At 43.5% G+C, this 26,174-nt stretch overlaps 1 protein-coding gene across 12 annotated transcripts in view; it reads left to right on the top strand.

Moving 5' to 3' along the window:
- Window positions 1–26,174, top strand: part of LOC144506100 (5'-AMP-activated protein kinase subunit gamma-2-like) — a 496,688-nt gene that overhangs the window by 458,576 nt on the left and 11,938 nt on the right. For all 12 annotated transcript variants that reach the window (XM_078231958.1, XM_078231951.1, XM_078231964.1 and 9 more), the window contains 4 exons: window positions 11,321–11,366; window positions 15,658–15,712; window positions 21,425–21,551; window positions 23,988–24,153. In XM_078231958.1, the coding sequence (XP_078088084.1) occupies window positions 11,321–11,366; window positions 15,658–15,712; window positions 21,425–21,551; window positions 23,988–24,153 (394 nt within the window). The remainder of the gene's footprint in view (window positions 1–11,320; window positions 11,367–15,657; window positions 15,713–21,424; window positions 21,552–23,987; window positions 24,154–26,174) is intronic.

Genomic DNA, 26,174 nt, shown 5'->3' with positions numbered 1-26,174 from the left:
TCTGGAAACTGGCAGTTGTTGGCGCTGAGCACTGAGGCTGTTGCAGCAATGCCATCGTCATGGGGGATGCTGGTGTAGATTATAGCCACTATATTCAAAATGGTCCGCCACTGCTGCTTCATCACTTGCCTATCTTAGTTTCCCAAGATTAAATCTAGAATTGCACCCCCTACTCTTGGGCTTGTTACGTGCTGGCTAAAAATGTTTTTTTGAATGCAGTTCAAGAATTTTGTGTCTTCTGTGTCTTTCACACTGTTTGCATCCCAATTGATATTCGGGGAATTGAAGTCAGCAACTATTACTGTTTATTTGCACTCAGAAATTTGCCTACATATTTGCTCTTCTTATTCCCTCCCACTATTTTGGGGTCTCCGTATGCTCGTAGTAGTGTGGGTGCCCCTTATTTATTCTGAGCTTAACCCATATGGCCTCATTTAATGCTTCATTTAGTATATCATCCCTCCTCGGCTGTAATTGATTCTTTAACCAATAATGTTCCACCCACTTTTTGTTTATCCCTCTCTATCACGTCTGAAAACTCTACATCCAGGGATATTGAGCTGCCATCTTAGCTCCTCTTTAAGTCAGATTTCCATTACAGCAATGATATCATGCTGCCATGCATCTATCTGCGCCCTCAGCTCATCAGCTTTATTTGCTATACGTCTATTTGCATATATATCTTTTAAACAGCCACATTCCTGTGTTGTGCACTTTTTAACTTGTGCTTCTTCTGTCTTTCAGAATCGCTCACTAATTTTACCCTCTCCTTTTCCCTGCTGTTAATTTGCCCTGAGGTTCCCATCCTCCTGCCAATCTAGTTTAAGCATCCCCTCCCCAACAGCACTAGCAGATCTCCCTGCGAGGATGTTTGTTGCAGTCCTGTTCAGGTATAGACTATCCGGCCCACCTTCCCCAGAATCAAACCAATGCTTCAAAAATCTGTTCCCCCTTTACACCAGCATCCCAGCCAAGTTTAATCACTCAATTCTCCTATTTCTATACTCGCTTGCACTTGGGACTGGCTGTCATCCTAGGATTATTGCTTTGTGGGTCCAACTTTTCAATCTCTTTCCCAACTCCCTAAAATCTGCTTTCAGGACCTCATCCTCTTTCCACGTACCAACGTGGACAATAACCTCTGGCTAATCACCCTCCAGTAAGAGTTTTAATAACACCAGGTTAAAGTCCAACAGGTTTATTTGGTATACCATTAGCTTTTGGAGCGCTGCTCCTTCGTCAGATGGAGTGAAAATCTGCTCTCAAACAGGGAACATCATAATCACCCTCCCCCAGAGGCATGTCCTGCAGCCGGACCATGACATCCTTGACCCTGGCACTAGGGAAGCAACATACCATCCGGGAGCCATATCTATGCCAACAGAAATGCTTGTCTGTTCCCCTAACTAATTCCCTATCACTACTGCTCTCCCTTTTTTCTTCCTCCTTGCTATATAGCAGAACTGCCTCTGGTGTCTCAAACTTGGCTCTGACTGCACTCCTCCAAGGAACCAACTCCTTCCAAAGCGGAGAACTGATTGTGAGCGGGATCCAAGGGGATTCCTGCATTACATTTCTAGCTGTCTTGGACTGCTAGTGGTTACCATTCCCTTTCTGCCCCTAAGAGGTGATCTATAGGCTGACAGCTGAGCTAATTATCTAAATAGCTATGCCTCATTAAAGTATTTTTATGTATGAGAATCCACTTGAAATAGAAGGCAACATTGCTTTTGGCACCATGCAAGTTTTAAATAGGCCTAAAGTTCCTAAAGGTATGTACAGATAAGATATCTACATTATTCTTCTCCGCGACAAATTATAGGCAGTTTCAAAGCAATTCTGCTCAAGTTTTTTAAACCAGTCCCCCGTTACCCAAATTCAGATTTCCTCTTGTACATGTATTGTCAAATTTGAGTCAGTAGCAATATTTTTACCTCCTGAGTGGTGAATTTGAGCTGTGGAATAGGAATTTGAGCTCCTGATCTGAACTTTTAAAAAATTTGTTCAAGGGATGTGGGCGTCAGTAGCTAGACCAGCATTTATTGTCCATTCCTAATTGCCCCTGAGAAGGCAGTGGTGAGCTGCCGCCTTGAATCGCTACAGTCCATGAATGCTGTTAGGGTGGGGGTTCCTGGATGTTGACCCAATGACAGTGAAGCAGCAGCAATATATTCCCAAGTCAGTATCTGTGGGGGATATGATATATCTTTAGGAGCTAGGCCTATTTAAAACTTTAGGAACTAGGCCTATTTAAAACTTGCATGGTGTCAAAAGCAATGTTGCCTTCTATTTCAAGCGGATTCTCATACATAAAAATACTTTAATGAGGCATGGCTATTTAGAAAATTAGCTCAGCTGCCAGGCCACAAGGTTACAGATTGTGGTGGAGTACAATTCTGCCGCTGCTGATGACCCTCAGCGTCTCATGGTTGCCCAGTCTTGAATTACTAGATCTGTTCAAAAATCTATCCCATTTAGCACGGTGGTATTGCCACCAACATGATGGAAGGTATACTCAGTGTGAAGACGGGATTTTGCCTCCACAAGGACTGTGAGGTGGTCACTCCTACTGAGAGTGTCATGGACAGATGCGGCACAATAATTACCCAGAATCTAGACGTGGTTTTAATTCTTCTAACGTGTTCTGAGTAACTACTGCTGTATGACAGTCAGAAACATTTGTGATTTAAATCTCGTTTTTCAGATGATTATCAGTGTGAGGCAAAAGCCCAAAGGGAGTTTGAACTTCCCAGGCAATGGCCCTGCAACCTTTCCCTGAGAAATTCCAACAGGGTTCCCCACCACATATTTGGGATACGCCGGCCTGCAGCTTGGAAGATGCGGCCTGCAATCACTGATACTGTATGGAACTGGGACAGGGTTTTGGGTCAGGATCCTGACATCAGGATCAAATGGGGGAATCACAATCCAACAAGAGGTGTGGGTAACAGACACCCTGCAGTGCTTTTCCCTGAGTTCACCCAGTCGTGGCCAAGAGGGCAAGTTCTCGAAGTTGGAGGGCCAAAGGGAGATGAATCATGGAGTTCAGGAGAGTGGGAATAAGAGGGTCCCTTCATTGAGAGGGACCCTCTCTCCAACTTCAAATTTCTAAATTTAAAAATTGAATTGGTAGCCAGCCACCATTGTAGAGGGGTCCCCTCCTACTGCTCCACAGCGGTGAGCTGGCAGGCTTGGAAAGCCTGGAGCTAGCCTAGTCCCTGACACTTCAGGGGACCAAGCACCAATTGCTTTCTGCCTGTTCTCACATAACACAAGCTGTCAGTGGCCAGGCTGTCAGAATCATCTTGAGGACAATATGTCACCCAATAAAAATTTAAAGACCCTGTATTTTATGAAGATTTAAAACTCAGAACGATGGTTTGTGCTGTTTTATTGCTGTCTGCCTCCTGGCTAATTCTGCCACTGTAATTTCCTCCAGCTCCCAATGTTGCAACATTGGCGATATTTACGAGCAGGCTGATTAACTGTCAGACTAGATTGAGGAGACCAAGCAAGGAGTGGGAATAACAGGGTCAGACTGAGAGCAAAGTGGAAGACTAAATCAAGGGTACGGAGTTCAGGAGAGAAAGACCCAGGCCAGAAAGAAGCATAGCTAATAAGGGAATGGATTGGGTGATTTTATTCCCCAGAGTTGCAAACCTCAATGTCTGCACTTTTGTCTTGAATTTATAAATTTTTAGGCACTTTTCTTCCGCTTCCTTTCTCTTTATTTCCCTTGTGTCCCTTTCTCCTGTTCTCCAGTTCTTGCTCACTTTCTCTCATTCCCTTTTGCTTTTTCTTCTATTTCCTTTCTCCTGTCTGTTTTATCACAGAATCATATGGAAAAGATGGAGGCCACTGTGAAGGTCCCTTACAGTTAGGATCAGATGAAATTATTATGGGCAACAAAAGCGATGGCAGACCAGCTGAAGAAATACTTTGGATCTGTCTTCACTAAGGAGGGCACAAATAACCTTCCAGAAATACTAGGGGACAGAGGGTTTAGCTTGAAGGAGGAACTGAAGGAAATCATTATTAGTCAGGAAATTGTATTGGGGAAAAAGTCCCCAGGGCCTGATGCTCTGCATCCTAGAACACTCAAGGAAGTGGCCCTAGAAATAGTGGACGCATTGGGGATCATTTTCCAGCATTCTATAGACTCTGGAAGAGTTCCAATGGATTGGAGGCTAACCAATATGACCCCATTTTTTTTAAAAGGCAGGAGAGAGAAAACTGGGAATTATAGACCGGTTAGCCTGACATCGGTGGTGAGGAAAATACTGGAGTCAATTATTAAGGATGTAATAACTGAGCATTTGGAAAGTGGTGACAGGATTGGTCCAAGTCAGCATGGATTCACTAAAGGGAAATCGTGCTTGACAAATCTTCTGGAATTCTTTGAGGATGTGACCAGTTGAGTGGACAAGGGTGAACCAGTGGATGTTGTGTGTCTGGACTTTCAATAGGCTGTTGACATGAAAGATTAGTGAGCAAAATTAAAGCTCATGTTATTGGGGGGGTGGTGGGTAATGTATTGATGTGGATGGAGAACTGGTTGGCAGACAGGAAGTGGAGAGTGGGAATAAATGGGTCCTTTTCAGAGTGACAGGCAGTGACTAGTGGGGCACCACAGGGTTCAGTGCTGGGACCCCAGCTATTCACAATATGCACTAATGATTTGGACGAAGGAATTAAATACAATATCTCCAAATTTGCAGACGACACTAAGCTAGGTGGCAGTATGTGCTGTGAGAAGGATGCTAAGAGGCTGCAGGGTGACTTGGATGGGCTGACTGAGTGGGTAAATACTTGGCAAATGCAATATAATGTGGATAAATGTGAGTGGTGGCATAGTCCTGAATGTTATGATGTCCAAGTGCTCATCCAGGTACTTTTTAAAAGGATGTGAGGCAAACCGCCTCTCCCACTCTCCCAGGCAGCGCATTCCAAACCATCACCACCCTCTGAGTAAAAAGGTTTTTCCTCACATCCCCCTTCAAACCCCTGCCCCTCACCTTGAAGGGTCAGTCCCCTCGTGACTGACCCTTCAAGTAAGGGGAACAGCTGCTCCTTATCCACTCTGTCCATGTCTCTCATAATCTTGTACATCTCGATGAGATCGTCACTCAGTCTTCTCTGTTCCAACGAAAACAACCCAAGCCTACCCAACCTCTCTTCATAACTTAAATGTTCCATCCTAGGCAGCACTCTGGTGAATCTCCTCTGCACCCCCTCCGTTTCACATCCTTCCAGTAATATGGCGACCAGTACTCCAGCTGTGGCCTCACCAAAGTTCTATGCAACTCCAGCATGGCTTTCCTGCTTTTGTAATCTATGCCCCGATTGATAAAGGCAAGTGTCCCTTATACCTTTTTCACCACCCTACTAACATGCCCTTCTGCCTTCATAGATCTGTAGACAAACACGCCAAGGTCCCATTGTCCCACAGAACTTCCTAGTGTCTTACCATTCATTGAATACTTCCTTGTCAAATTACTCCTTCCAAAGTGTATCACCTCACACTTTTCAGGTTTAAATTCCATCTGCCATTTATCTGTCCATTTGAACATTCTATCTTGTAGCCCAAGACATTCCGTCTCACTGTTAACCACTTGTCCAATTTTGGTGTCATCCGCAAACTTACTAACCCTACCCTCCATATCATCTATATAAATAATGAATAATAGGGGACCCAACACAGATCCCTGTGGTACGCCACTGGACATTGGCTTTCAGTCACTAAAGCAGCCTTCTGTCATCACCCTCTGTGTCCTACAACGGAGCCAATTTTGAATCCACCTTGTCAAATTACCCTGTATCCCATGTGAATTTACTTTCTTTACAAGACTCCCATGTGGGACCTTGTCAAAGGCTTTGCTGAAATCCATATAAACTACATCGACTGCACTGCCCTCGTCTACACACCTGGTCACCTTCTCAAAAAAATTCAATCAAATTTGTTAGGCATGACCTCCCTCTGACGAAGCCATGCTGACTATCCCTGATCAAGCTTTGCCTCTCCAACTGGAGATAGATGCTGTCCTTCAGAAGTTTCTCTAATAGTTTCTCTACCGCTGATGTGAGATTCACTGGTCTGTAATTCCCTGGTTTATTTCTAAAACTCTTCTTAAATTGCAGAACCACACTAACTGTTCTCCGGTCGTCCGCCACCTCCTCCATGGCCAGAGAGGAATTGAAAATTTGGGTCAGAGGCCCTGCTATCTCCTCCCTTGCCTCCCACAGCAGCCCAGGGCACAATTCATCTGGACCTGGAGAGTTATCCATTTTTACGGCTGCCAACACCTCCAAGACCTTGTCCTTCCCTATGTCAATTTTCTCAAGAACCTCACAATCTCTCTCCCTGAATCCCATATCATCATCCTCATTCTCTTGGGTGAAGACGGATGTGAAATATTCATTTAACACTCTACCAATGTTCTGTGGCTCCACCCACAGATTGCCCCTAATGGGCCCTACTCTTTCCCTGCTTATCCTCTTCCCATTGGTATACTTATAGAATAACTTGGGATTTTCCCTACTTTTACCAGTCAGAGCTTTTCTATATCCCCTCGTTACATTCCTAATTACTTTGACCTGGGTGTCATGATGGAACAGTCACAGAAGGAGAGAAAAATGTACATGCGCGGATTTCTTGACAATTCGACGTTATTAGAGATTATGAGAGGCATGGACAGAGTGGATAGTCAGAAGCTTTTTCCCAAGGTGGAAGAGTCAATTACGAGGGGGCATAGGTTTAAGGGGCAAGGTTTAAAGGAAATGTACGAGGCAAATCTTTTACACAGAGGATGGTGAGTGTCTGGAACTCGCTGCAGGGGGAGATAGTGGAAGCAGATACGATAGTGAGTTTTAAGGGGCGTCAGGACAAATACATGAATAGGATGGGAATGGAGGGATATGGTCCCCAGAAGGGTAGGTGGTTTTAGTTCAGTCGGGCAGCATGGTCAGTGCAGGCTTGGAGGGTCGAAGAGCCTGTTCCTGTGCTGCAATTTTCTTTGTTCTTTGTTGGCATGCAGTTACAGCTAGCGGTGAGGAAAGCTAAAGGAATGCTGGCCTTCATACAATCGGATTTGAGTATAGGAGGAAAGATGTCTTGCTGCAGTTATACAGGGCCTTGGTGAGGCCACACCTTGAGTATTGTGTGCAGTTTTGGTCTCCTGATCTGAGGAAGGATACTCTTGCTTTTGAACATAGAACAATACAGCACAGAACAGGCCCTTTGGCCCACGATGTTGTGCCGAGCTTTATCTGAAACCAAGATCAAGCTATCCCACTCCCTATCATCCTGGTGTGCTCCATGTGCCTATCCAATAACCGCTTAAATGTTCCTAAAGTGTCTGACTCCACTATCACTGCAGCCAGTCCATTCCACACCCCAACCACTCTCTGCGTAAAGAACCTACCTCTGATATCCTTCCTATATCTCCCACCACGAACCCTATAGTTATGCCCCCTTGTAATAGCTCCATCCACCCGAGGAAATAGTCTTTGAACGTTCACTCTATCTATCCCCTTCATCATTTTATAAACCTCTATTAAGTCTCCCCTCAGCCTCCTCCGCTCCAGAGAGAACAGCCCTAGCTCCCTCAACCTTTCCTCATAAGACCTACCCTCCAAACCAGGCAGCATCCTGGTAAATCTCCTCTGCACTCTTTCCAGCGCTTCCACATCCTCCTTATAGTGAGGTGACCAGAATTGCACACAATATTCCAAATGTGGTCTCACCAAGGTCCTGTACAGTTGCAGCATAACCCCACGGCTCTTAAACTCCAACCCCCTGTTAATAAAAGCTAACACACTATAGGCCTTCTTCACAGCTCTATCCACTTGAGTGGCAACCTTTAGAGATCTGTGGATATGGACCCCAAGATATCTCTGTTCCTCCACAGTCTTCAGAACCCTACCTTTGACCCTGTAATCCACATTTAAATTAGTCCTACCAAAATGAATCACCTCACATTTATCAGGGTTAAACTCCATTTGCCATTTTTCAGCCCAGCTTTGCATCCTATCTATGTCTCTTTGCAGCCTACAACACCCCTCCACCTCATCCACTACTCCACCAATCTTGGTGTCATCAGCAAATTTACAGATCCACCCTTCAGCCCCCTCCTCCAAGTCATTAATAAAAATCACAAAGAGCAGAGGACCAAGCACTGATCCCTGTGGCACGCCGTTAGCAACCTGCCTCCAGTCCGAAAATTTTCCATCCACCACCACCCTCTGTCTTCGATCAGACAGCCAGTTACCTAGCCAATTGGCCAACTTTCCCTCTATCCCACACCTCCTTACTTTCATCATAAGCCGACCATGGGGGACCTTATCAAACGCCTTACTAAAATCCATGTATATGACATCAACTGCCCTACCTTCATCAGCACACTTAGTTACCTCCTCAAAAAATTCAGTCAAATTTGTGAGGCACGACTTGCCCTTCACGAATCCGTGCTGACTATCCCAGATTAATCCGCATCATTCTAAATGGTCGTAAATCCCATCCCTAAGGACCTTTTCCATCAATTTACCAACCACCAAAGTAAGACTAACCGGTCTATAATTACCAGGGTCATTTCTATTCCCTTTCTTAAACAGAGGAACAACATTCGCCACTCTCCAGTCCTCTGGCACCATCCCCGTGGACAGTGAGGACCCAAAGATCAAAGCCAAAGGCTCTGCAATCTCATCCCTTGCCTCCCAAAGAATCCTAGGATACATTTCATCAGGCCCAGGGGACTTATCGACCTTCAGTTTATTCAAAACTGCCAGGACATCCTCCCTCCAAACATCTATTTCCTCCAGCCTATTAGCCTGTAACACCTCTTCCTCAAAAACATGGCCCCTCTCCTTGGTGAACACTGAAGAAAAGTATTCATTCATCACCTCGCCTATCTCTACTGACTCCATACACAAGTTCCCACTACTGTCCTTGACCGGCCCTAACCTCACCCTGGTCATTCTTTTATTCCTCACATAAGAGTAAAAAGCCTTGGGGTTTTCCTTGATCCAACCCGCCAAGGACTTCTCATGTCCCCTCCTAGCTCTCCTAAGCCCCTTTTTCAACTCATTCCTTGCTAACTTGTAACCCTCAATCGAGCCATCTGAACCTTGTTTCCTCATCCCTACATAAGCTTCCCTCTTCCTTTTCACAAGACATTCCACCTCTTTCGTGAACCATGGTTCCCTCACTCGGCCATTTCCTCCCTGCCTGACAGGGACATACCTATCAAGGACACCCAGTATTTGTTCCTTGAAAAAGTTCCACTTTTCATTAGTGCCTTTCCCTGACAGTTTCTGTTCCTATCTTATGCCCCCTAATTCTTGCCTAATCGCATCATAATTACCTCTCCCCCAATTGTAAACCTTGCCCTGCCGTACGGCCCTATCCCTCTCCATTGCAATAACAAAAGACACCGAATTGTGGTCACTATCTCCAAAGTGCTCTCCCACAACCAAATCTAACACTTGGCCCGGTTCATTTCCCAGTACCAAATCCAATGTGGCCTCACCTCTTGTCAGCCTATCCACATATTGTGTCAGGAAACCCTCCTCACACACTGCACAAAAACTGCACTTTTGAGGGAGTCCAGCAAAAGTTCACCAGACTGATTCCCAGAATGGCAGGACTGACATATGAAGAGAGACTGGATTGACTGGGCTTGTACTCACTGGAATTTAGAAGAATGAGAGGGGATCTCATAGAAACACATAAAATCCTGATGGAACTGGACAGGCTAGATGTGGGAAAAATGTTCCTGATGTTGGGGAAGTCCGGAACTAGGGGTCACAGTCTAAGAATAAGGGATAAGCCATTCAGGACTGAGATGCAGAAGAACTTCTTCAGTCAGAGTTGTGAACCTGTGGAATTCGCTACCACAGAAAGCTGCTGGGGCCAGTTCGTTAGATATGTTCAAGAGGGAGCTGAACGTGGCCCTTGTGGCCAAAGGGATCAAGGGGTATGGCGAGAAAGCGGGAGTGGGATACTGAAAGTGCATGATCAGCCATGATCACATTGAATGGTGTTGCAGGCTCGAAGGGCCGAATGGCCTACCACGCCTCTATTTTCTATGTGTCCAAGAGGGCTCTTTGATAGAGATCTCCAATTAGCCCATCTATTCTCTATTCCTTGTCTGTCTCTTGTGAGTTCTGTGTGTAATTAATGTATGTTTCTGTTTTGTTCATTCTATTTAGTCAGGTTGCGTACGGTAAGGTTGCAGAAACAGCATTAGAATAATGATCAGATGATCTGTCCTTGGTGATGTTTGTTGAGGATTAATTATTGACCAGAGTCTATAGAACTGTGAAAGGAGATGACATTGTCAAAATAGAACATTAAAATGCACTGATTTGTTTTCAAATTGGGAACAGTTTTACTCTCTGGAGAAACCCCAACATTATTCATTTCTTTCTCTTGATCCTGCAGCATTTTGTGATTTGGTTAGTAATTGCTAGGAATAAAATGGTTATATTTTATGTATATACTTTCTGCAAATTTTCAGGTAGAAATTCTGTTTAATACATCTACTTGTTCTAGCAAATTGAAAAAATCTGACGAGCTAAAATAATATTGCTAAGAATCATGGAATGGTCATAGCACAGAAAGAGGCCATTTGGCCTGTCATGTCTGTGGTGGCCAGTCACAAGTTTAAATTAACTTTGTTTATTTGAATCAGATATGTCAGATTGGACCAGTCACTTGAAACCAAGTGGTTTTAAACTGACAACAATGTTTTGCCATTTCATTTCTCCACATCCCCTGGTTGTTCTCTGGCTTCAAATAGAGCAACACTCAAGCTCAACACCATCCAGGACAAAGCAGTCCGCTTGTTCGCTACCTCTTCCACAAACATTCTCTTCCTCCAGCACCAACACACAGTGACAGCAGTGTGTACCATCTACAAGATGCACTGCAGAAATTCATCAAGGTTCCTTAGGTAACACCTTCAACCCCACGACCACTACCGTCTCGAAGGACAGGAGCAGCAGATACCTGGGAACACCACCACCTGGAGGTTCCCCTCCAAGTCATTCACCATCCTGAGTTGGAAATATGTCGCCGTTTCTTCACTGTCGCTGGGTCAAAATCCTGGAATTCCCTCCCTAACAGCACTGTGAGTGTACCTACACCTTGGGGACTGCAACGGTTCAAGAAGGCCGCTCACCACCACCTGAAACGCAGCCAGGATGGGCAGTAAATGCTGGCCTCGCCAGTGACACCCACATTCCGTAAAATGAATTTATTTTAAAAAACAGTTGACTGAAATCTTTGGAGTTGCTTAAATAGATTATGATTTTTCCATTGCAGGTACAAATCTATGAGCTGGAGGAGCACAAGATTGAGTCATGGAGAGGTAAGAACACCATAGGAATGTATTTTTGATCCCTCACAGTCTGTCTGATACGTCACCTAAAGAGGCCATTATTCATTTGTGAACAGTGATAGTGATCCTAGTAGGCGGTCTGACTGTGGAGGACACCATAGTTGATTTGGATCCTATTCACATATCTGTGCTTTGGAGTCCAGGCCACTGAATAGTGACTGCGAGCAGAAATCCTGTTCATTTTTTTCTCTCATCCCGAGTTCAGGGTTGTTGCATTCAGCTGTAGTGCTGCTGCTGGCTTGGCTAAAATAAATAAATTCAGCGCAAATCCAGAATCAGACCCAGAACCTTCCTAATGTTCATGATTCATTAGCAATCGATTTTCATCTGAGCCACCTGGACTGCTAAAATATTAATTTATATTCAATATTTTATGAGCTTATTGATTAAAAAGTCTGGCATTTGTATGGTACAATTAAAATTGTTTAAAAAGTGTGTTTATTTTACTATATCTGTCATTTTTTTAAAACTATTTATTAGTCACAAATAGGCCTTCCATTAACATTGCAATGAAGTTACTGTGAAAATCTCCTAGTCGCCACACTCCGGCGCCTGTTTGGGTCAATGCACCTAACCAGCACCGGAGGAAACCCACGCAGACACAGGGAGAACGTGCAAACTCTACACACGCAGTGACCCAAGCTGGCAATCGAACCCGGGTACCTGGCACTGTGAGGCAGCAGTGCTAACCACTGTGCCACCGTATGTTTAAGAAAATGCATTATTCTGGCATTCATTTTTACCCACTCTCATTTCCAAATTTCACATTCAGATCTGTGTCTTTGACTTTGATACAGAGGCTGGAATTTTACCGCCCGGCCCGCCACGGGAATCGGAGCCGGCGAGGGGCGGAGCACGGGAAGATCCGTTGATCTCAGGTGGGATTTTATGGTTTAGGAACGAGCGAGGCCGTAAAATCCCGCCTGGAATCTAGAATTTCCATAACCACCACGCGATCCTAACAACTGCACTTTACATAGAACGCTAGAGTTGTAACTTACAGCTTAAAACACCAATTAAACTCTGACTTTGCCAGTTGTTTACTTTTATAACAGATGCAAAGGAACATAATTACACCTTGGAAGAAAGGCAAATTCAGTACTAAATGGCCCCCAATGGTAGTGCTGAAGGCTTGTGCTGTAAGGTTAATCCTTCCTATAGCCAAACTGTTCAGCACAGCTATAAAACTGTAACCCGAGTGGCAAACTGCCGAGGTGTGTCCTGTCCACAAAAAGCAGGACAAATCAAATCCAGCCAATCACCACCTCATCAGTCTACTCTCAATGGTGGACAAAGTAATGGAAGGTGTCACCGACAGTGCTATCAAGCAGCTCTTATCGCCAACAATCTGCTTATCAATGACGAGGAACATTCGCACCATGCAAGTGATAGATTAAGAGTGTCTAACCCTTTGCTATGATCATTTGAGAAGGGGTGAACTGTCTACCCTTCTTTGGATAGTCACATCAAAGATTTCAGCTTCTGTTTTACGAGGATGCCCTTTTCCAAATCAGAATATATTTAACTACTTAAACTGTGAGCTATAAGGAACCGTTATTAAGTCAAAGAGCAAATTTATTAACCACTACCTGAAGAAAATTAATACATTCGGCCCTTGTGCAGTCATTGGTGCCCACACACAGGCATCAGAAATAGAGATAGTCATTTTTTTTTAAATGGCAAAACAATACACAGCTAAGAGACCTATTTCTCCTAGCAGGTACCAAACAGCAGCCTCCAGAGAGAGACACCTCTTGCTTCTTTCAGAATCCCGCTGTATCTGCCCATAAGCTTATTTTCCCTGTAAGCTTATTTCTTCCCCTTAAGCATATGACTCTGTCAGTCAACCTAATCAAACCCCAACCCTGAAACCCCAGGAGAAAAACCAAATCAACAAAAATGTATTAATTCAGATTAGAACAAACACATCCCTAGCTAAAATCAATTATGAGCCTACATTCTCAGCATGTGGGCTGCCTGTTTTGCAAACAAATCGGCACCGTGTAAAAACAGCTGAATTTTAAACATACCTCTCAGAAGAAACATAATCTAAATCTTAAAGGCACAGTATCATCACAGCAGGGTGGGTGTGGAGAGGATGTTTCATCTTGTGGGAGAATCTAGAGCTAGGGGTCTCTGTCTAAAAGTAAAGCCTTTGCCCACTTAAGACAGAGATTAGGAGAAAAATGTTCTCTGAGCGTCATGAGTCTTTGGAACTCTTAAAAGGCAGTGGAATCAGACACTTGAATATTTGATGGTGGAGGTAGATGTTTGATGAGCAAGGAGATGAAAGATTATAGGGGTGAGGGGGTGGGTGGAAATGTGGAGTTGAGGTTGCAGTCAGATCAGCCATAATCTTGTTGAATGTAAGGAACGGGCTCAAGGAACCAAAATGGCCACTCCTGATCCTAATTCATATGTTCATTTGTATTGAGTGGACCATCGTCTGGCCATCTGAAGGTTGACTGGCATCCCATCTTTGGCAGGTTAGGACCTATGTTCCAGTTTCCAGGATTTGGGGATACTGAACCTTAGTGGAACTTCTGTCTGCCTCTCAATGATGGACAAAGTAATGGAAGGTGTCACCGTCCTCCCTCACCAAATCATAACTGGGGGGATGTTTCCACTGCAGACCTTGACCTGTGCGCAGCTGAAAGAAGAGGGATGAGGGTGGATAGTCGGTCATGGGTTGACAATCTCATTCCCTTGAGTCTTTTAAAAGTGTTTAATTCCTACCCCTCCTCACAGCACAGCAACACCACATCAGAGGCGCCTGAGATTTTCAGCATTCACCATTGCTCTGATACAGACAGCAGGAAGTGCATTAATAACGTTCACGCTTTGTGCCTCATTCAGATTTGCATATAGCATAACTCCTATTATTTCCAGTTGGAAGTTTTGACAGAAGTAGCAGGGGGGCGAATAGAACAGGTCTCATAGAACATAGAAAGCCACAGCACAAACAGGCCCTTCGGCCCACAAGTTGCGCCGATCACATCCCCACCTCTAGGCCTATCTATAGCCCTCAATCCCATTAAATCCCATGTACTCATCCAGAAGTCTCTTAAAAGACCCCAACGAGTTTGCCTCCACCACCACCGACGTCAGCCGATTCCACTCACCCACCACCCTCTGAGTGAAAAACTTACCCCTGACATCTCCTCTGTACCTACCCCCCAGCACCTTAAACCTGTGTCCTCTCGTAGCAACCATTTCAGCCCTTGGAAATAGCCTCTGAGAGTCTACCCTATCCAGACCTCTCAACATCTTGTAAACCTCTATCAGGTCACCTCTCATCCTTCGTCTCTCCAGGGAGAAGAGACCAAGCTCCCTCAACCTATCCTCATAAGGCATGCCCCCCAATCCAGGCAACATCCTTGTAAATCTCCTCTGCACCCTTTCAATGGCTTCAACATCTTTCCTGTAATGAGGTGACCAGAACTGCGCGCAGTACTCCAAGTGGGGTCTAACCAGGGTCCTATAAAGCTGCAGCATTATCTCCCGACTCCTTGTCTCCTTGCCAAATGGAGGCAATTTCCAGATAAAACTGCCCCCTTTTCCAAAATAAAAAGCTCCTGTCATGGTTTAAATGAATGTTGACCAGCAATATTGGACACCGCGTAGGCAGTTGGAATGGCATGATTTTTTAATACTTATTTGGTCTCCATTCCTTTTAATGTAGCACCATATATACAAAGTTCTGTTACATCAAAGCCATCAATATTTAAAGGGCTGTTGCCAAATGCCATGGATAAGATTAATGTTGATGTCTTTTGAGGTCGACTCTGCTTGTTATTAAAAAGTGAATGCAGTGTTTTCAACTGGTCTTTGCTAGTTCTGGAACATCTTGTACCAACATTAATTGGAAAGCTACTCCCTTTCATCTGTTTTGGAGACCATATTAGTACAGTGCTGGAGAGAAGTATTTGCATCTACTGATTAATTGGTGACTCAGAATTTTTTTTTAAAACGTTTTATCGTAAGTAAGCTAGACAGCTTGAATATTTTCATGTCTGTGCATGGCTCTTAAAGCCAGCACAGTAAAGAAATCAATATAATCCTTTTTGTTTTGTAACTATTTGGTGCTGTCGGAAATTGATGCAAATCTGTGTTTTTCTAGGTTAAGTATTTTGGCTACTTCATATTCTGAGTCGTTCTTTCTCAGCTATAGCTTTATAAATAATCTCGCCCTTGAACTAGTTTGAAGCCTGACATTTCTTTGCACAGTGGAGCTGACATGTCGCTTGTTTTCTCTCCTCAGAGCTTTATTTACAAGAAACATTTAAGCCTTTAGTGAACATAACACCAGATGCAAGGTAGGTAAACCGCATTGCATAGTTCCTTAAATTTAATGTGGTTGCTTTGTTCATCTTTATTCACAAAACATTTAAGTCTAAACCTGTGGGTACAAGTAGAAGAGTTGGTGGAGGGGCTACCTCTGGTGGCTGGAGGCCAAGTATAGCAAGAAAATAATCCAGGGATTGCAGAGGGGCAGAATAAAAATAGCGTCAGTGGTTGATGGAGAGGAGAAGCTAAACTCTATGATGTGACGTTACTTTGGCTTTGTAGTTAGGCAAAGTGTTCAAACAATTGCTAAAGCGAACTTAGTGGCATTTTCTAGTTTAGCTGGCAGGTATTTTTAAGGGAATCTAAAGGATTAAATTTTGTCAACTTTTTCTAGAAAGTATTTCACTGGAGGGATCCAAATTTAACACATGTAAGAAAATTTAAAGATATTTAACTTTATATTAGTATATTTAACTCGCTCTCAGTACATGATGCTTTACAACCAACCTCACTTTGAGGTAATGTCCCACCTTAATTCTAATGGTCAGTTGGTTTGATCTCCGGAGAGTTTGCTTGAAGGCGGGAACAAAGCATTCACTACAATAATGCGATTTTGTTCAGTTAGCTGACCGCTTTTTGAATTTGGGTCAGGTATTTCAAAAACTTTTTGCTTACAGTTTTCTGGTGGATACATCAGCCTGCACTGCTCAATCATGGAGTTTGATTGATTTGATTTACTATTGTCACGTGTATTAGTATGCAGTGAAAAATATTGTTTCCTGCACGCTATACATACAAAACGTACCGTTCATAGAGAAGGAAAGGAGAGGGTGCAGAATGTAATGTTACAGTCCTAGCTAGGGTGCAGAGAAAGATCAACTTAATATATGATAGGTCCATTCAAAAGTCTGACAGCAGCAGGGAAGAAGCTGTTCTTGAGTCAGTTGGTACGTGACCTCAGACTTTTGTATCTTTTTCCCGACTGAAGAAGGTGGAAGAGAGTATGTCCGGGGCGCATGGGGTCCTTAATTATGCTGCCTGCTTTTCCAAGGCAGCAGGAAGTGTAGACAGAGTCAATGTATGGGAGGCTGGTTTGCATGATGGATTGGACTACATTCACGAGCCTTTGTAGTTCCTTGCGGTCTTGGGCAGAGTTGGAGCCATACCAAGCTGTGAAAGAACCAGAAAGAATGCTTTCTATTGTGCATCTGTAAAAGTTGGTGAGAGTCGTAGCTGACATACCAAATTTCCTTAATCTTCTGAGAAAGTAGAGGCATTGGTGGGCTTTCATAACTATTTCAACGGTTTCAAAGCTTGCAGAGGGATTTGGACCAACTAGAAAAATGGGCTGAAAAATGGCAAATGGAATTTAACGCAGACAAGTGTGAGATATTGCACTTTGGAAGGACAAACCAAAGAAGAACGTACAGGGTAAATGGTAGGACTCTGAAGAGTGCAGTTGAACAGAGGGATCTGGGAATACAGGTACAGAGTTCCCTAAAAGTGACGTCACAGGTGGATAGGGTCGTAAAGAGTGCCTTTGGTACATTGGCCTTTATAAATCGGAGTATCGAGTATAAAAGTTGGAGTGTTATGGTAAGGTTATATAAGGCATTGGTGAGGCCGAATTTGGAGTATTGTGTACAGTTTTGGTCACCTAGTTACAGGAAGGATGTAAATAAGATTGAAAGAGTGCAGAGAAGGTTCACAAGGATGTTGCCGGGACTTGAGAAGCTGAGTTACAGAGAGAGATTGAATAGGTTGGGACTTTATTCCCTGGAGCGTAGAAGATTGAGGGGAGATTTGATAGAGGTGTATAAGATTTTGATGGGTATACATAGAGTGAATGCAAGCAGGCTTTTTCCGCTGAGGCTAGGGGAGAAAAAAACCAGAGGGCATGGGTTAAGGGTGAAAGGAGAAAAGTTTAAAGGGAATATTAGGGGGGGCTTCTTCACGCAGAGAGTGGTGGGAGTGTGGAATGAGCTGCCGGATAAAGTGGTAAATGCAGGGTCACTTTTAACATTTAAGAAAAACTTGGACGGGTTCATGGATGAGAGGGGTGTGGAGGGATACGGTCCAAGTGCAGGTCAGTGGGACTAGGCATAAAATGGTTCGGCACAGACAAGAAGGGCCAAAAGGCCTGTTTCTGAGCTGTAATTTTCTATGGTTCTATAGTGTCGGCATGGGGGGGGACCAGGACAGGTTGTTGGGTGATCTGGATGCTTATAAACTTGAAGCTCTCAACCCTTTCTATTTCGTCCTGGTTGATGTAGACAGGGGCATGTTCTCCCCTACGCTTCCTGAAGTCGATTACAATCTCTTTCATTTTGTTGACATTGAGGGAGAGATTATTGTTGTTGCACCAGTTCACCATCTGAACCTTCTATTGCTTACGTGGAACCTCCTGAAGAGAATGAGATTAGTCGTACAACTTCCTTAGTGAGGAAAGATTTAAATGAGGAAAAGTTTTGAATAAAATGTAAATGTTTACCAGTAAGAGTTGCAAATCACTCGCTTCTTACTGCACATATGGCATAATGGATCTGGGATTTTCAGTCATTGCAACATTGATGTGTAAGCCTACTTGTGACATTAATAAATAAACTTTAAAATTTTACTATCAATTTAATGTTAGGGCCCTGGACCAGAATCCTAAATTACATTAGGAAGCCAGACTAGACCCCAACAATTTTTCTATTTTGGCTTAAATGTAAGGATAGCATGCTTTACTCCAGGAGTAATTCCACTGACAAATTAGCGATCTTTTATAATAAAACAAACTTTATTTAATAACATAGTTTAAGTATAACTCCAACAAAATGGAACAGCTTAACTATTAACAGTTGAACAAGAGCTAAAAAAAGAAAGGAAATAACTTTACTCTCTAACCTACCACTGTTTCAATTGCAAATAAGCAACATTTTCTTACAGACTTAACTCCATTTTAAATGCAGTTAGCAACCATAAATCTACTTGTTATAAGGGTGTAGTCAGTCTTGAAGCTTTCAGAGAGATTTTGATTTTCAGAGCAGTTTATAGACCTCTGTCTTTGAACAAACCCCAGCCAGAACTGAAAGCTGTTTTCTTTTCCACAAACCTAGCTCCTCCCATTAGCCACATCATCACATGACTGTCAGTCAACCTAATCAAAAACCCCAGGGGAAATTTTCATCTATAAACAAAAATCCACAAAGCACTACATGTTTAAAATGAGTAATTGTCCTGCTCACCCAGCATCTGACTACATTCTTTCCAGACATACCAACTGCCTGTCGAAAAAAACTGCACTTTAAAACATTCCCCCTAAACATAAAAATGTATCTATATCTATAGCAACTACCATCATCACACTGGAGGGGGAAGATTGGCAGGGCAATGCGGAAAAGAGGAAGAGAGTGGAAATAATTGAACGCCTCTTTCAAAGAACTAGTACAAGCATGATGGGCTTTTTCTTCTCGATAATTTTATATTTCAAAAAGGATAAAAAGACCTGAGTAAAATGAACATTTGCCCTTTTATTCTGATACAATGGTGTTTCTTTTGTTCATACAGTACTGTGTATTTGACCATCAATACAGTATAGTGCAATCTTCCGTCCAGTGCCCAAAAAGGTATCTGTGCTTGAGGTTATTTTTATGAACTGGCTATCTGCCGATGTAACAACCCCACGTTATAGTCCCAGGGAGTGAACAGGATTTTGCCTGCATAGACTTGTCATCTGTGTACTTCTAAATTGCACCTATTCTTGAATCTGACTATTGAACTCCATAGAGTTCCAGATGCGGGTCATCCAGGAGTGGGAGGTTCCAGCATCTGCCAGCAGTCACTGATGGTCAGAAGTCAGGCCGTAGACATGATGTGATTTTGTTGTACCTTCACAGCAACTAGCGCAGCTACCAAACTGAAGCGGGGGGGGGAGGAGGAGGCTTTGTATTTTAGTCAAGTGGAGGGAGGGAGACCAAAGAATTGGGAGTACAGAACTGTCATGGGAGCAACATAGCCAAAGCTAGAGTTCCTGTTCTGAAGTGAGAGAGGCATAAGCCAATTATTATTGTGAGCATAAAGGTGGCAAAGGGATTTTCATAGCAAGGTCAGGCCAGATGCCAGGAGCTAATCCAGTGCACTAGCAGATCATCAGGCACCCTGTGAAATGCTGCCAATTCAGCTGGCCCTTTGGGTGCATGGAGTTGATGAAGTGTTAAGTAGTTGGTTCATTTCACTTTAGCTTTGGGGATAAGCAGACTGGCCCAATTATAAAACAATCTGGAGCTATATACCATGCTGAAAGTAGGAGATCGTGGGTGGCATTCCCTTTCTGCCCGGTCAGTATGACTTTGCTCAAAGTAATAATTGTGTTGTGTTTGTACGGTGAAGACAACCCAAACATGGTTTGTGCTAATCTAGCATCTAAATGGAAGTGCTTTACAGACCCAGTGAATAAGGTGAGATAGGGAAGTGTTTCTTGGTAATGTAGCTAACATCGTAGTTAAGCAGAGGTATTTACAGAAGACACAACCATAGTGGGTATTAGTTAAATACCCATCTGGTTCACCAATGTACTTCAGATAAGGAAATCTGCTGCCCTTACTTGGACAGGACAACCCGTGACTCCAGATGCAGAATAAAATCTTTGACTCTGAACTGACCCCTGAAATGGCAGAGCACTCAGCCATCAACCCACAGCAGAAGACTCTAGTTTTCACAGCCACACTGGGGGTATCCCTGCAGCACACGGATTGCAGCAGTTCAAGAGGTTTGGTCACGTTGACACTTTGAGACAATAAATGAAACTTATTTTCCACCCCTACGCATGCTGCCAGACCTGTTGAGTTTTTCCAGCATTCTCTGTATTTTGTTTCAGATTCCAGCACCCGAAGTTTTTTGCTTTTATTTTAGTGACAATTCCAAGCTGGCAACATTCATTTTCTGCAGTGTTCTCTCAATTCAAATGTTGCCTTTCTCCGAGTTGGAAAGTAGTGTAATCTCCAGGATGGACAAATTTAGCTAGAATAAGGCGGACTTCCAGGATAAATCTTCTGTATGGGTATTTTGGGTGGGGGAGAAATCTCAATGATTGGTCATTTATGTACTTCAGAACTGTTTTCAGGAAAGTAATCCTTTACTGGACTCGGTGTCTTTTGCACCATAGAATCCCTACAGTGCAGGAATATGCCATCTGGCCCATCGAATCTACACCGACTCCACCAAAGAGCATCCCACCCAGGCCCTCCCCACCACCCAATCCCCGTAATCCCACAAATTTAGCATGGCCAATCCACCTAATCTGCACACGTTTGAACTGTGGGAGGGAACCGGAGCACCCGGAGGTAACCCATGCAGACACTGGGAGAACGTGCAAACTCCACACACCCCTTCAGCAGTGCTAACCACTGTGCCACACTCTGTGCACTAAGCTCCCAGAAAATAATAATGACAAGGTAATCTGTTCTAGTAATATTGATTGATGGATAAGTGTTGGTCAGGGCACTGAGGCAAATTTCCTTTCCCCTCTTCGAAATCTTTGATAACTGCTTCACAGGACAGACTAGGCCTCAGTTTAATGACACCTCCAACAGTGCAGTATTCCCTCAGTACAGTGGAGTGGCAGTCTGGATTTTATGCTCAGCTGTCTGGAATATAACTTCCGACTGAGGTGAGAATGCTACCCATTGAGACACAGCTCACACTTCTCCAACAAAATCTTATGCTGCCAACACCTTGAACTTATTTTCTTCTTTCAGCCTCTTTGATGCCGTGTATTCACTCATAAAGAATAAGATTCATCGTTTGCCAGTGATTGACCCCATCAGTGGAAATGCACTTTATATCCTCACTCACAAGCGGATCCTAAAGTTCCTGCAGCTTTTTGTAAGTATTATCTTGAGCATCAGACCAGATGTTGCTGTTGGGTCAGTGAGCTTCATCCCTGTTTAAGTACTTGTGGAGGTTTTCTTTCTCTGATATATGTATGCCTTTGCCCACGATAATGTATGCTTTGGGAAGCAAATAAAATATCTTCAGCCTAAATATAAAACATTGTCATTAATATTCCCCTGATAACTTTACATGTGAGTACCCTAACCATTGCCTTTAATGCCACAATCCTAGAAAAGCTCAAATTTAATCTTATCATATTCCCTCAACGCTGCACACGTGAGTCTGGAAGGTACCATCCAGTTGTTCACAAGTCATCCTTCACAGACTGTGCACAACAACAAAGGGACATGGCTTGTGGTACTTGGCCATTCAGATCAGAGCATCCAAGTTTTATCCCTGGCCTGTTCGGAACTGGTTAATCTTGGTCACAGCAGCAGCTGAAGTGCCAGTAGTCTGGGGAGGGGACAGATGGTGCAGGGGTTATCTCTCCTAATGTTCACTGACCCCTGCTGGAAAGTTTGCACTTGCAGATGTGGAGTGATAGCATGCTTGATCTGTGATGTGATACCCCGACCAGTGTTCAGTCATCAATCATTGCTAACTGTCTGGACCAGCATGTGATGCATGTTCACCTAATGAGATACTGAACGAGTGTCAACTTTGTGTTTCCAAAACGCAGTAAGGGCTCCTTCCTTCAGAATAGGAAGAGGGAAAGCTGAATTAAAAAAGAGGATAGGTACACATATGTCAGTTTTCCACCCCGTCCTATTTTTCTTGAACTGTTTGTATCTATGTTGTCCGCAGCTGTTTAGCAGCTGACTTGAATTTGTCAGTACCTCACCTGGCTCTGCAGATGGGTAGACATTGGTAGCAGTAGGTAGGGCCCAGGGCATACCTGTAATATCTCTGCAGCCAGCAGCTCTACACAGAGGATCTTCTGATCCCAGTCCAATTTCATCCTGAAAGCAGACCAAGGTCTGAAGGACATTCCATTAGTTCCCTATGCTCAATTGTTTAAAAAAAAAAGAGATGTAGAAATAATTTTATGTAAAAAGAAAAGTTACACATTTTTATTCTTTTTAAATACCATTAAAACTTTTAAAAATTTAAATAAGGTCAGATATAATCATTTAAGCTACAAGATTTAAGAACTTCCTTTGAGATGACTCCAGGTTCTGACTAACCTTTGACAATGGAGTAAGCAGCAATCAGTCCCACACAGGTTATATCCCGACCTACAATCATTTACCATTATTGCGAGGGTGCAGGAGCTGAAGATGTTTGCCCAAGTGAGGCTGGAGGAATTTTTTTGCGGCAAGGTGTCTGGTGATGGGTGTTACCCCGAGATGTTCCTGTGTTAGTGGCTTAAGTTTGCCCAAACGCTGGTAACTGCAGAGAGGAAAATTCAGGCCTATGTATCTGCATTATTGTATTGGATTTTCAACAAAGGGCAGTCAGACCTCCTGGAATGTGCCGAGATTCTCTTTCTCTGGCAGAATTCACAATGTCCAAGATGATTAGAGCCCAATGCATTATTAATTCCAGATAGACAATTTTTTTTGTATTTTACTGTTGTAACAAATTTAATCATTTTTAATCAGAATCTCTCCATCGTAAGCAAAATGGTCATTTTCAGCTTTTCACAATACTTGGTCAAACACCAGAATGGGCATTTTGATGTGCTATTTCCTGTTGCTATTTGCACAGGTTTTGATAGACATGCTGAGAGCAATCTGCTCATCTCAAATCAGGCATTAACACATTTCACCCAGTCAGGTGCTGCTTGTTTAGACAGGTTTTGGTGTAACAGTCTCAAATGTGTATCTGCTCCAAAGTTGCAAATGTGACTTGACTGCTGCCAAATCTCTGCAGAGGTAAAGAGGATTAACCTAATCCAGTCTGTGATCTGCTCCTTTCTGATTCCTTTTTAGCTCTTTATTTTACTATCTACAAATTACTTTACAAAATCTTTTCTTTTTGGCTGACTTCCATGGGTAGGGATTTCAAAAATCCACCAGTCGTCAGATATGTGTGACTTCTTTGTTGCTACGTTCATCGTCAGGCTGTTTGTCTCTGGCAATGACAGCTTTCATTGCCCAGCCCTAGTTACCCTCTGCAGAGTGGTGCTGCTGAGCCATCTCTTGACCATTGTAACCTGTCACTGTTTAAACTTCCTGCAGTAAATGTAACTTTCCAGAGTAGGATTGCCACTTCCAAGATTATGCTGAAGATTGTGCAAAAGCCAAACATTTTAAATCAGATACTTAAGTTGATTGTTGATTTTTCAATACAAAGTATGGAGCGTCAGCGATGAGATCTCAGCTGTGGAAATATCGGGGATTGAAATGCCTGTAAATACCTAGAAATCTCTAAATGTATGATTTGGGAGGGAGGATAGTGAATAAGTGTCTTTTTATGGTCCTTCAGGTCTCCGAGATGCCAAAGCCTGCCTTTATGAAGAAAACACTGGAGGAACTTGGGATAGGAACGTACCTTAATATTGCCTTTATCCATCCAAACACTCCTATTATTAAAGCGCTGAGTATATTTGTGGAAAGAAGGGTTTCTGCCTTGCCTGTTGTGGATGAGTCAGGTTCGTACAGCTCTTGTGCATATGGCTTATTCAGACGTAGGTAGTGTTATCAATTGTAAATGTAACAATGAATAAATATCCATAACTAACATTACTCCATGGATCCCGATGAATGGTTCCACCTGAAAAGTTAACATTCCTTGTCTGTTCAGACACTGGGTGGTTTAGTATTTTGTTGCTGTTTTGTATAATTTTGATTTGTATTAGAGTGTTTATAGGTTGTGTCTTAGCTGGAGTTATTTGAGCAATAGCTCATCTGTGACATATGCTACATCTCCATTTGTCATTTTTATCCATTATGGTTTAGGATGCCTTATTGAGCCCTCATTTCACAACAACACCTGCATCAGGGGTGGCACAGTGGTTAGCACTGCTGCCTCACAGTGTCAGGGACCCGGGTTCGATTTTAGCCTTGGGTCACTGTTAGTGTGGAGTTTGCAAGTTCTCCCGTGCCTGCGTGGGTTTCCTGTCTCGCTCTAAAGATGTGCGGGTTAGGTTGATTGACCATGATAAATTAACCCTAGTGTCAGGGGGATTAGCGGGGTAAATATGAGGGTAAGGGAGTAGGGCCTTGGGTGGGATTGTGGTTGGTGCAGACTCGATGGGCTGAATGGCTTCCTTCTGCACTGTAGTGATTCTATGGATTCTATCTCCATCTGTCATTTCTATCCGCCATGGTTTAGAATGCCGTATTGAGTTCTTGATTCACAACAACACCTTCATCAGGGGTGGCACCATGGTTAGCACTGCTGCCTCACAATGTCAGGTACTCGGGTTCCATTTCGGCCTTGGGTCACTGTCTGTGTGGAGTCTGCACGCTCACCCTGTGTCTGCGTGGGTTTCCTCCGGATGCTCCAGTTTCCTCCCACAATCCGAAAGACGTGCTGGTCAGCTGTATTGGTCATACTGAATTCTCCCGAGCAGGCGCCGGAATGTGGTGACTTGGGGATTTCACAGTAACTTCATTGCAGTGTTAATGTAAACCTACTTGTGATGCTAATAATAAACTTTAAAAATAAATCAAGTCCTATTGATCACGCATCAAGTCCTTGCAGCTGTTCGATTAACTTGAGAGACACTTGATGGGAAGTGTCTGTACATGGAGATATTGAAGAAGGACAGGTTTGGGTTTGGCTCTGATGTAAAGTGTTCTTGCAATTGTACAGAGTCGTCGGTGAGACCACACCTGGAGTATTGAGTCCAGCTTCGGTCTCCTTATTTGAGGAAGGGTGTGGTGGCATTGGAGACAGTTCAGAGGAGGTTCACCAGATTGATTCCGGGGATGAAAGGGTTGTCGTATGAGGAGAGATTAGACAGTTTGGGCTTATCCTCGCTGGAGTTTAGAAGGATGAAAGGGGATCTGACTGAGGTATATAAAATTTTAAAAGGGATTGATAAAGTAAATGTAGACCAAATGTTTCCTCTTATGGGGCAATCTGGAACAAGAGGTCTCAGGTATAGGTTGAGAGGCGGTAGATGTACAACTGAGATGAGGAGAAACTACTGGCAAGGGGTGGTGAATTTGTGGAACTCGCTGCCCCATAGCGCGGTGGAGTCTAAATCATTAAGTGGTTTCAAGAAGGAGATAGATATGTTTCTAATTTTAAAAATAGGGATAGGGGGATATGGGGAACAGGTGAGGAGGTGGATTTGAGACCAGGGAGAGATCAGCCATGATCTGATTGAATGGCAGAGCAGGCTCGAAGGGCTGAATTTGCCTACTTCTGCTCCTAATTCCTATGTTCCAACCAAGGCTGATCTTGGCCTCTCCAAACTTACGCATGGATATTTTGCAGCCACTCAATAGTAACCTGGACCAGGGAATCTCAACTGATTATTGCAGAAATAGCTGAAAGCTTTTGTGGCATCCAAACATAGACCAGGAATTGAAGTCAAGACCTTGCTGGTTTCTTTTTTGTGAATCTATTCATGGGAAGTGAACATTGAACAAAGAAAGGTACAGCACAGGAACAGGCCCTTCGGCCTGCCAAGCCCGTGCTGACCATGATGCCTGCCTAAAC

Source organism: Mustelus asterias, chromosome 2 (genome assembly GCF_964213995.1).
Source record: "Mustelus asterias chromosome 2, sMusAst1.hap1.1, whole genome shotgun sequence".
In the NCBI taxonomy this organism is placed as follows: Eukaryota; Metazoa; Chordata; class Chondrichthyes; order Carcharhiniformes; family Triakidae; genus Mustelus; species Mustelus asterias.
This window is presented reverse-complemented; position numbering and strand designations above follow the sequence as displayed.